Below are 12318 nucleotides of genomic sequence, written 5' to 3'. Positions count from 1 at the left end.
CATCCCTCCATGGCTTCTGCATCAGTTCCTGCTTTCTGACCTGCTTGAGTTCCAGTCCTGCATCCTTTGGTGATCAACAGCAGTATGGAAATGTAAGCTGAATAAACCCTTTACTCCCCAACTTGCTTCTTGGTCATGATGTTTGTGCAGGAATAGAAACCCTGACTAAGACAAGAAGCATGTGGCCTGGAGAAATTGCAAGTTCCAAGAGGTATCATAGATATGGAAGTTGGTAGTGTAGCAGTAGATCTGCCCAATCTAGGTGCTCAGCATGTAATCATATTAACTTCATTGTGTTTTCATTTGCTGGGGCATATTTGGGTTGGAGATATACTGCAACAAAATGGTGCCCTATGTATTGATTTGAGTTCAACTAACCTGAGATAAAAATGTGCTGCCCCCTCAACCCATGAATGAGGCTTGGGCAGTGACCTAAGGTGTCGCAGTGTGGATTTAAAGCTGGCTGGGTCTGAGGGGCCTACAGAGAATGGCATAAAGGCATCCATGCCAGAGAGAGCCTTTCTGGTTTTGCTTCCCTGTATCCTGTGCTCCCCAGCCTGCTTACCCCACCTCCAAACAGGAACTCAGACAATGTGGGTCTCTTTACCCTCAGCTTCTCCCTGTGAATAAAGAATTGGGAGTCAAAAGTACAAAGGGCTCTGGACCAGGTAATTCATTGATATAAAGAAAGAAATATAAATTTTTGATACTTAAAAGATGGGAAAGTTTATCTGTGGTTCAGAACTAGATAGGGAATATTAGTCACTGACTCCATGTAGAGAGAGCAGTGATAATCACCTGCTATGAATAGATATGAATTAATAGAAGTCTGTGGCTCCAGGTAGAGAGCATAACAGATAGATATTATAATAGGTATTAAATAAATGTCTGTGGTTCCTGGTAGAGAGCACAACAGATAGATGGTATAACAGGATGGCTCCAGGCAGAGAGCTTAACAATTTAAAAACTGTCTGCTTCCTATAGGCAGATATTAGTGGAAGTTTGACTTAATTGCTTTAAAGATGGTATAAAGATATATTGCTCCAATAAATCTTACAGGATTCTCATATTCTGTCTAATGTGGGCTCCACAGGGATTTTGAGTTTAAAACCTGGTTTCACAAGTTGCCTCTTATAGGCAGGTATAGATAGAAGTGTGAATCAATTGTTTTAAAGATGGTATAATAAAGTCTGCAGGAGATTCGTATTCTCTAACATGGACTCCATGGGAATTTTAGGTTAATATCCTGATATGACAAATTAGGAAGACCTAAATAGGCTAAAATGTGTGTGGTTTTGAGTATTGTGGTTGTTTCATTGTTCCTCTGGGCAAGCTACAGGTTTTCCTGGTTACCAGCTGAAGGATATGCTGATTTCAGGAAAAGTTTTTGTCTTTGTGTTTTTGGAAAAGGTGATTAAGGTATTTACACCTTCCAGAGTTATATGGGTCAGATTTGATAGAGGGAGACCCCCTGAGACATAGATTACAGAGAATCAAATTAAAAGGTTATGGATAATACTAAAATTTTGTTTTGAGATTTATATATTACAGAATATACAGCCTTGGTGAATTTCATCATCAGACATACTGAACTGACCTTCCTGAACACCTGATGTTTTGGTTTTTCATCTGGATCTAGTCAGGGCACAGACATCAGAAACTAACATAGTCACTGGTGTGGTTTTCTTAAGGCCAACCAACTCCCCCATTTCCCTACCCTTCCCCGTCCTTCAAAAATATCTCAACACCCATATTCAGCTTAAAGAAGTTATGAAGACTCATCATCCTAGTTCCCTAAGCTTTGGGTCTGGGGGTGGTTATTATAGGTTGTCTTTGATTCTAAAAAAGGTTCAAGTACAGGGCTTAGACCCAGTTCTTCTATTGCTGTTATTATAAACAGATCTAAGATTTTTAAACCTGTGAGTTAAGGGCCAAATAGGAAATTCATGGCTCTGATTTTATTTTTAGGGTATTTTCACTTATTTTAATTAGAAATGGCTGAGAGTAGTTAACAGAACAGTCCAGATTACTTCACATAGTTTGTTGATTTTCAAAAACATCAGAGTCCACAGAATGTGACATTTAATGTTATTTATTCACTTGATGTTGAGACCAGTCTGCTCCTGACAGCTTTCTCTGTCTTGGATTCAAAGAAGAAACTGAGCATCTTTTGAGTGACTCCAGTGGTGGTGAAACAGCCACTAGGCAAGAATTGCCTCATTTCATCTACACACATAAAACTGTCCAAAGAAAGGATACAATTACAGGTTAGGACAGCTTGATTCTGCCAAGACAAGAGTAGGCTAGTCCTTAATACTCATGTTTCTCTAAGTCTGTCAGATGACCTTGACCAGTAGGCTGAAGACTGATGCGCCAATGTGTTGAAGTAAGGGACCGTCCAAGTGATCAGCGGTTTCGGCTTCTATAAATTGGCTAAGTTTTAGAAGCAGTGTTAGGCGTCCTATATATTTTCAGTTAATATCAGTCACTCTTGGATTTCTGATGGGGTTGAAAAACTACCTAGTCTCCTAGCCAACCCAGGCTATTTATTTTGAGAGTAACAGATTTCAGCGGATGGTTTTCAAATGGCATTCAGTCTAAAGCCAAGACATTGCCAGGTGCATATCTTTTATTTAAGGACAGATGACAGAGTTTCTATTTAATTAACAAAAATGATGGACTGGGTGTTAGGTCTCTTGTACTTTATAAATTACAAAATAGTAATAGTTTTGTTCATTTATATCTGAGATAAAATAGTTTTTAATTGGACAGAAAGGGAAAAATGTTATGGATAGCTCTGAGGCTAATTATATTTGATGTTAATTCCATTCTCCTGTGAAGGGTTGTGAACAAGAACTGAGTCAGAACTCAGGTGATTTCCTGTAAACCTGCTTCCCACCTTAATATGTAAAATAAGGGAGAGCTGATGATTGGGCAGATAAAGGGAAGGTGGAACAGAAGGTTGAGGGAAGAAGGAAAAAATGGAAGAGGGAGAGAACGTAAAGGAGGAGGAAGAAGAAAAGAAGCAGAGCATAAGCACATGGCCTGGAGAAACCACAAGTTCTAAGCAGTTTTGTAGATGTGGAAGGTGGTAGTGTATCAGTAGATCTGCCCAATCTAGGTGCACTGCACATAATCATATTAACTGAGTTGTGTTTTCATTTGCTGGGGCTTATTTGGGTTGAAGATTTACCACAACAAATAGTATCCTCATTTTTTATAGGAGGCTCACATAGACAACAGCATCTGCAGTCACTAAAGTGGGGCCCATGTTCTAATCTCCATATAAGATATTGCTGGAACATCAGTAGTGTGGTAGTTTGGCAACAACAGTTTGCCATCTCCAGTCAGTGTTCTCAGCCTTGAACTCTGGATTGCATTGGAGATGGTATCTGGAACCTACATGATGACTACATAATGACTATTTGGTTTTTAAGGTCTCTAATATTTTCCATTGAACTGCTCAATCACTACCAAGATGTCAAAGGGAATTTACTATTTTTTTTTTTGGAAATAGGCAAGTCTTCATGCCCTCATAAGCCATATATACACATACATCATTTTAAATTGGCATCAACTATATCTCATAAGCTAATAAAGTTCACATGTCAAACCCTTTGTATATTGAGGAAGAATTACAGGTAGCTGTTTGTCTGTCTGTCCATCTGTCTCTATTCATCGATCTACCTCTATCATCTATTTCTTTCTTCCAGCTATATATCTATTTATCACATATCATCTATTTATCTACATATCCATGTATTTTATTGGATCAAAAATATCTAGAGAAACTGCTAAAGAGCAACTGTCCATACCATATGCTGAGGTTAAAGCAGTCTTTTGTTCTTGCAAAATAAGTGAATTGTGCACTATGAATAAACATCATCAATCTTTAATCTTCTATGAAATTGATAAAAAATATAAATTTATTTAAAATAAATCTGTGACTTGATCTTTCATTACTTGTCTATTGCCATTGCCAAACACTGAGCTGATGATAGAACATTTTTCTGCAGTCCTCCACTAAATGACTCATTTCAAAGTAGTTCTTACTCTTTCATGGCACAGCACTTCTGTTGTCAATGTCACCTTGACCTGCTTAGTCGTTCCCTTTTTACTGGCCCCATTTCTTCTCTCTTATTCAGTCCCTGTTCAAACGCTGACATCTATTTGAAGCTTTCCCAGGAACGCCAATCAGAAATCAATTTCCTGTTGCTAAGTTTTTGAATTCAAGTTCTATTGAAACTCATAGGTATTGAACTCGAACTTAGGTAATGACTGGGTGTCTTTCTTGTTCAACCTTTCATCCCTGAGATCCAAAAGACTGTATTACACCTAGAGGAAACTCTCACCATATTTGTTGAACAAGTGATTAACTAGTACTTAGAAACTGGTCAAACAGATTTTAAAGAAAATCATTATTAATGCAAGTTGTTCTTTTCTTACAGTATGATAACTAGAACATCAAAGAACTTTGTGATTAGCCACTGAACATGCCAGTGTACTTCATGAATTTTTTAAATATATAGCACTGTATAGACCTTCCATGCTGTTTCATAGAGAGAAATAGGTTTAGTTTAGGTTCAGTTGGTAATCTGAGTATTTCAAATCAACTGACTTAGACCTGTTTTAAGTACAATGCTGTCTGATCACATAGACCACTGGACTGACTGTTATTCTCTATCTACAAAATTCTACTCAATTGACACAGCTTAACCTTGCATCAGATTGCTGGTCTTCAAAGTGACTTCTAGAGTTTTATCTCTGACATAGATGGAAATATAGGTGGCAGTTTTATGATATTTATGAATTAAATCAATCTTGGAAAGAAACCCGAAACATTGAATTTGACAGAGTCTCTGTAGGTTAAAAAGATGAGTCAAATATGACAACCTGAACTTTAAAAATGGTAAGTACAGGCCTTGACCTGAGGTTTAAAAAAATCAATTGTTCAGTGCCAGTATCTGAGACTTCACTTAATAGCAAGAAGAAGAAGAAAAAAAGCATGTCAAATAAGTTACCAGAAAAAAATGAAAAAGGTTATTTATGAAAATTACATGCCTAAAATAGTCAAGGTATTTTTCTATTCACCATACATTGACCTGTGATATTACATTTATGTATTGTAAATAAAAAAAAAACATTGCCACATTAATACCTACTGAAAATAAAATAGGTCAGTATGTACTATGCTAGACTCTAATGACATCTATCTTCTACCTTTGAGAACTTGCTTTGTGCTTGGAAGATAGACCGATAAATGTCTTTTGTGGCATTTGGCAAAGAAACTTCAGTGCCAAATGAAGGTGCCCATGTTTTTTAGCTGCTAGAGATGTTATTTGATGATAGCTTTTTTAGTAGCATTCTCTCAAACTATCCACAAGAAGAATTCAAGGGAAAGACCTGTTAATATTTACAGAAATATATTATTATCATGATTGCAACATTGCCTATATTATATATGAACAAAGTAACTATATTATAAGCCTTTCCATTACAAGTAGAATAGATAAAAATAAGTAAATATTGTAAACAATCTTGATCCATTAAATTCACAGGGAGAAAATGGTAATACAAATAGAAGTAATGCTTGCTGGTGCAATCTACTCTGGGAAGTCCTTTGAACTAGTTTACATGTTCTCATGCTCATTGTTAAACCATATTGTTCATATGTGCACACAAACATGTCTAAGTACACGTTTCACAGTCCATGAGTATCTATTCTATCTGGTAAATAGGAGAAAATATTATTTCATGAATTTCTCTGAACTCTACGGGAATCTAAACATGGTTCAATTAAGCTGAGAATTTCTGTCATAATATATTTATCTAGCCATTTTTCTACAGCAGGAAAAATAGCAAAACAGAGCATAAATCATAACCTGTACAATTCAGAAATGTATATGGCTGATTTCTATGTGCTGCATCTCCATAATATAGAAGCAAAATACTACTATTTGACTTCATCCTATGCAGGACAATCTTTTGACATTTCAAAAATATTTAAATATTTTGTAAGTACTAACATTTCTGAAAAAAATTATGCCTTCAACTTAGAAAGTACTATTAGCAATGAGAGATTATACAATATCTAAAATGCCATTTATTACCAATATTTGAGCCACAGATAGCTATTTTTTCCATATTACATTATTTTGTCTCATAAAATTATATATATATATATATACATATATATATATATATATACTATAGTATATTTCAAAATTTCATTGTATTTAAAACTATTATAATTTTATAGTACATTAATGACCAAAGAATATGGAAGAGTTGTTTTTGTTTGAGCCCTTGGACTATATCAACTAGAGGAGAACTCTGGCTTATGCTTACTACACTGGTGACATATTCCTAAGTATCCTAATACAGATTAGATTTATCTCAAGCTTGTGGAAAGAAATATTACAGAAATTACTCTGTGCTCTTTTTAATGGCTCTCATAGGTTAGGAGTCTAATTTTCTCATCATTGGTGTTGAAAAGTCATCAGTTGGTTAATGAAATATATGATAGGTTTGCAATTTTAAATTATTTCCTATGATAAAAATAATTTTAAAGTATAATTATTGCATCATTTTCCCATGGAAGTTTTGCACACCTTCTGTTGAAGAAACTCAGAACTCCTGATTGATTTATACCAGATTTTAATAAAATTGTCTTAGTCTTGAATGCTTTAATGAATGAATATTTCAATGTTCTACTACATTATTTTAAATATAATTTTATCTCAAATATACATTACCTATTTAAAAAGTCTCACATATATATGAGAATAAATTAATTTAAAATGAACTTAAAGTATTAAGTGTTCACTATTCATTATGTAAAAGTTTTGTTCTAGTTTATAATTCTTGGTTTATTCTTTCAAATAATTTTTAGTATTATGACTTATGTAGCTATAAATATTGTTGACTACCTATAAAATTAGTTGGTAAAACTTTCTTAAAACTCCTTCTAAATACAAAGTTATTTTATGAATATCAAATATTATGATCCTTTACTCACCTGCTAATTCAAGAATATATTCCTGAAATCTTGTGCCTATACGGTTAGTAGCAGTGCAGTTATATCGTCCAAAGTCATTGTCTGATGTGGGGGCAATCTAAAAATAATCATATTAATAAAAATTAAAGTGCTAAAACATCAATAGTACTTTAAAATCTGAAATGTAGCTGCTACTTGTATACTTGTTCAATTATTTTTCATGATTCATCATAGAACTTTTTATCCAGCCAACATTCATACATAATGCATACATATTTTATAACTATTATTATTTGACACTTTAATTATTTTATTTTTGCATAATTTTTCCTTTTTTTTTTTTTTGCCCTCTACAAACATACCCATAAAGTCTTCTTTCTGTCTTTCAAATCATGGCTTGTTTTCTCTTTAATTCTTTGCACATGCATATGTGTTTAGAATTCAATGTTTATCTCCAGATCTGCATGATTTTAATTTTTTCATGAAATATATTTTCCAAGAAAACAATGACTTGTGAAAATGCTATAAGCAGAATTTTTAAATCTATAGTAATTACCTCAGTTCCATTTTCTGTTTGTTTAGGAAAAGCTCTGACCACAGTTTCATAGATTAAAATCTACAATTAAGTTATATTTCTAAATGCATAAATGCCACCTGCTCAGGCTGTATAATGCTAACATTTTTAAAGACAAATCCACTATTGCATACACCAGCAAGATTCTGCTGAAGGGACCCTGATATAGCTGTCTCTTGTGAGGCTATGCCAGTGCCTAGCAAACACAGAAGTGAATGCTCACAGTCAGATATTGGATGGAACACAGGGCCCCCAATAGAGGAGCTAGAGAAAGTACCCAAGGAGCTGAAGGGGGATGCAACCCTGTAGGTGGAACAACAATATGAACTAACCAGCACCCCCAGAGCTCGTGTCTCTAGCTGCATATGTAGCAGAAGATGGCCTAGTCGGCCATCATTGGGAAGAGAGGCCCCTTGGTCTTGCAAACATTATATGCCCCAGCACAGGGGAAGGCCAGGGCCAAGAAGGGGGAGTGTGTGGGTAGGGGAGGGGGGAGGGTATAGGGGACTTTGGGGATAGCATTTAAAATGTAAATGAAGTCAATACCTAATAAAAATTGGGAAAAGTAAAAAAGACAAAGCTGGCCATTCAAAGTTGAAGTGATTCAAGCTCTATCATTTCATTAACTTGATCAACGTCTTTATTTGGATGCATGCATTCAATGGCAAAATTATATATCTTTTGATAAGCAAAGCATGTAAAAAATATATCTTGGAGTTGAAGTAAGCTCAAAGCAACTGTAAAGTTGAAAACAGAATGATGCTACTAAAAATAGGTTCTACATTGTTTTCTCCTTTACTAGTTTTTGTTTTGATTTGTTTTTTCTGGCTTGGTCTGTTTTTTTGATTTTGTTTTTTCTGGCTTGGTCTCATTCTGTATTCCATGCTAACCTCCAATTCCCTTGAAGCTCACTCAGGCTGTCTTTGAACTTACTGAAATACCCTTGTCTCTGGCTCGGATGTGCTGAGAATATAAGTAAGCCACTAGGCCTGGTTTTGAATTCAATGTTTATCTCCAGATCTGCATGATTTTAATTTTTCACAAAATATATTTTGCATGAAAAGAATGCCTTGTGTAAATGCTATAAACTGAATGTATAAATCTATAATAATTACCTTGGATGCATTTCCTGTTTGTTTAGGAAAAAAATGTGACTGCAGTTTCAGATTAAAATCTATAGTTAACATTCTGGTCACTAACTGGTAAAAGTTGGGGCTAACTCTGTATAATTCTAATGTGCAGGAATTCTTCAGTCACAATTATTCAAAGATATTTGATGATAGTCATAATATAATTTTCACTTCCAGTAACTGTTTAAAGAGAGACTATGCTAATAACAAGAAATGACCATTAATTCCAACTTCATCCTAAAAGAGAGAAGAAATGATCTTATGGTAATGGGAGACTATTTGAATAGAGAACAATTTTGAGGTCTATTGAAGATGATTGTTCTGAACAAGGAGAAAGCAGTGTCATCCATTTCTAGTCAGTTGTCCATCTAAAGAAAGTTCATAAATTTAACAGTTTAGTGCTCCTATTTAACTCCTTTTGAAGTTCCTGGGATGACTTAGAAGCTCATTATCTTCACATATGACTTTTAATAAACCAGGCAAATTTCATTCTATTATAAATATACTAGCAAGACTTTTTTCTTATCCCACAGTCATGTGAGAAAGACTTTAGCATATTGAAAAGGGAAGAGGTGTTTGAGGCATCAATACAACATAGATGCAGTATAACCGTAGCAAGTATTGTGACTCCAGCAGAATTTTTGTTTGTTTTATAAATTAATAGTTTATAAAAAGACATTTCCTCTGGAAACATTCTCAAAAGGCTCAGTTTAGGAATGAGAAAACTGGCTGGATGTTGAATTGAAGACTTAACAATAAATAAAAGCCTGAATTCATACAGTGTTCCATGTATTCAACAAAGCAACCAAGAAGCCTAGGTTTTACAAGTTCATGACAATTAGTTTATAATGTTATGATTAAAAAAAAAAAAAAGAAAGAAATCACCTAACAGAGTTCAGATTGAAAGAAATGGGAAATAGAGAGATACCAATGGGGGAAAAAAGTGAAGAAAACAAATCAGGAAACAAGAAAGAAAGAATTAACCAAGTCTTCATAGAAAGCAATATGGACCTTTTATCAAACAATGTTGTTTCTTTTTCATATGTATACATATGTCTGTGTGTGTGTGTGAACTGTAGCTGTCTTCAGATAGACCAGAAGAGGGCATCAGATCTCTTTACAGATGATTGGGAGCCACCATGTGGTTGCTGGGAATTGAACTCAGGACCGCTGGAAGAGTAGTCACTGTGCTTCGCTGCTAAGCCACCTCTCCAGCCCCAAACAATGGTTTTACAAGAAATTCAGTGTGATGTTTGGTTTTGACTAACAATATCTCTGTGGGTGTCCCTATGAGTATGTTTCTTGAGAGGATTCTTATTCTGGGCTGCACTATTTTATTGGCTAAGACCAGGACAAAAGAAATTGGGGGGAAAAAAATGTAAAGGCCATCCTGCACAGCCTCGTGCTTTCTGCTTCTCATCTGATAGACGCAGACTTCTCCACTACCTAGTCACACCTTGTAATGCTCTGTCCAAGTGTATATTGCTAAACTACTACTACTACTGAACAGTCTGGAACACTGCACCAAAAATCAATCTTATGTTAAGTTGCTCTTTCTAAAATTTAGTGATGAGGTTAGAAAAATAATAAACTAAACAAGTGGAAGATTTAAAAAGCTTCACAAAATATAAGGTGAAATAACCAAAAGTATATTATCAGATATTAAGTGAAAAATTAATATTTCCAATATACACATAATCATTGATATACCCCCCAAAGTGCTTTATTTAAGAACATATTCTAGAATTACACACTATTAACCTATGATAGCTTTTATATGTCAGCCAAAGAATAACAATTATAAACAAATAATCAATGCCGTTATCAGCATTAAAGTTAATTATTCGACTTTTAAATCCTAAAGTATTATATCGGCTCCCTATTCTTTTTGACATAATCATACTTCACTTTCAAAATGTGAATTCATGAATATTTCCAGCTATATGAAGACAGATCACTCGAATAGAATGTTATGCCAACACAAATTTTAAAAAGTAAATATATAATTTATATGAATATTTCAATGTTTTGTTATAGAAATTTAATTCTATTCTCTCATAATATCTGCCCCAAATATCATTATTGACGTTTAAGTAAGAGCATACCTCGAGTATCATCTTTCTCCCTACACTGTGAGTTTTTAAATGAGTCGTATTCTTAGCTGGTAAGAGCAGTTTCTCTCTTCTCCAGTGGATTGACGCAGGTGGGTTTGCTCTCACATCACAACTTATATTGATTGGATTTCCTTCCCAAGAGTAATACATTGTCTGATTTGAAACAAACTTAGGAGCATCTGTAAAACAATAATATACAAGTAGACATTATAATATCACTGTTTCATTAGTACAAATATTAGTAATTATTCCTTGCCCACATAAAGCCTTCATAATAGGAGATGGAGATATGGCTCAGTGGATAAGTGTAATGACTTCTTTCTGAGGCCATGGGTGATTCCAGGCACCCACAAACCTTTTGCCATTTCAGTTCCATGAAATTCCATACTCTCCACAAGCAATGTAACATACAGACAGGTATTCGGCAACATAAATAAATAAAATACTTTAAAAGAATTCATAACATTTCTAATTTTGTAATTTTTATATGAAATTGAAGCTCATGAAAACATATGGCATTTGGATATTTAGATATTTCAAATAAAAAGAGGTAAAGTGTTAAAATAAGAAAAAATATTTAGAACTAAACTTAATGATAATGTTCTGACTATTGATTGGTTAGAATTAAAGAATAAATAGTATTTCTGGAAGACTCCACGATGTAGAACTTAGAATGAAATTTTAAAATATTATTTAATGAAAATCACTGATTTATCAGTATTCAATATTTTGCTAGTCTCAATTTTCTACAAGTATTGTGTAGCATGTGAGAAGTCTTAGTTTTCAAAACAAGATTATTCAGTCTTTTTCTAACCATCCTATATTAATTTTAATGACACTACTCTAATACCAGTTCCAATAAAATAAATATATTAACTTAAAATACTTTAGTATTTATATACAAGAATGTATAGTATTGCATTCTGAGCATGCTTATTACACTTAATATACATTCTCTATATATATATATTGGCCAAAAAGAAAGAAATTTATCCATTCATGCATTTACTGGGCTTCATTCGTAAGTCAGTTAAACAGATTGCTTCCATCTCTTGGCCCTATGAAGTTTGTTTCTGTAAATTGAGAAAGAACTTGGGAGAAGTCATTTCTCAATACTGGTTTCCCTTTCTTTTTATATATATACAATACTGGAACTGCTCTATCCCATTTTTCTCTGGTATTAGGGTACATATGTGTGTTTAACCTCCTGACTGTTTCCACAGCACCTTCTTTTCTTTAATTTTTATTTTAAAGATTTTTTTTTAAGATTTGTACACTGTAGCTGTCTTCAGACCCACCAGAAGACGGCATCAGACACCATTACAGATAGTTGTAAGACACCATGTGGTTGCTGGGAATTGAACTCAGGACCTTTTGACGAGCAGCCAGTGCTCTTAACCACTGAGCCATCTCAGCAGCCCCTCTTTATGGCTTTCATATCAAACTTACAAGGATGTGAAAACTTGATACTCTCTACTCACACTGAGGTGGCACGAATATTTT

At 34.2% G+C, this 12318-nt stretch overlaps 1 protein-coding gene across 2 annotated transcripts in view; it reads right to left on the bottom strand.

The window, feature by feature from the left end:
- The window catches only part of Ncam2 (neural cell adhesion molecule 2), a 419526-nt gene that overhangs the window by 95311 nt on the left and 311897 nt on the right, over positions 1–12318 (bottom strand). For both annotated transcript variants that reach the window (XM_021209390.2, XM_021209391.2), the window contains exons 10-11: positions 10807–10994; positions 7019–7115 (exon numbers count right to left, since the gene is read on the bottom strand). In XM_021209390.2, the coding sequence (XP_021065049.1) occupies positions 7019–7115; positions 10807–10994 (285 nt within the window). The remainder of the gene's footprint in view (positions 1–7018; positions 7116–10806; positions 10995–12318) is intronic.

The sequence above is a fragment of the Mus pahari genome, chromosome 12 (assembly GCF_900095145.1).
Source record: "Mus pahari chromosome 12, PAHARI_EIJ_v1.1, whole genome shotgun sequence".
Taxonomy (NCBI): Eukaryota; Metazoa; Chordata; class Mammalia; order Rodentia; family Muridae; genus Mus; species Mus pahari.
Note: the sequence above shows the minus strand (reverse complement) of the source record. Positions and strands in the feature narration are given on the sequence as shown.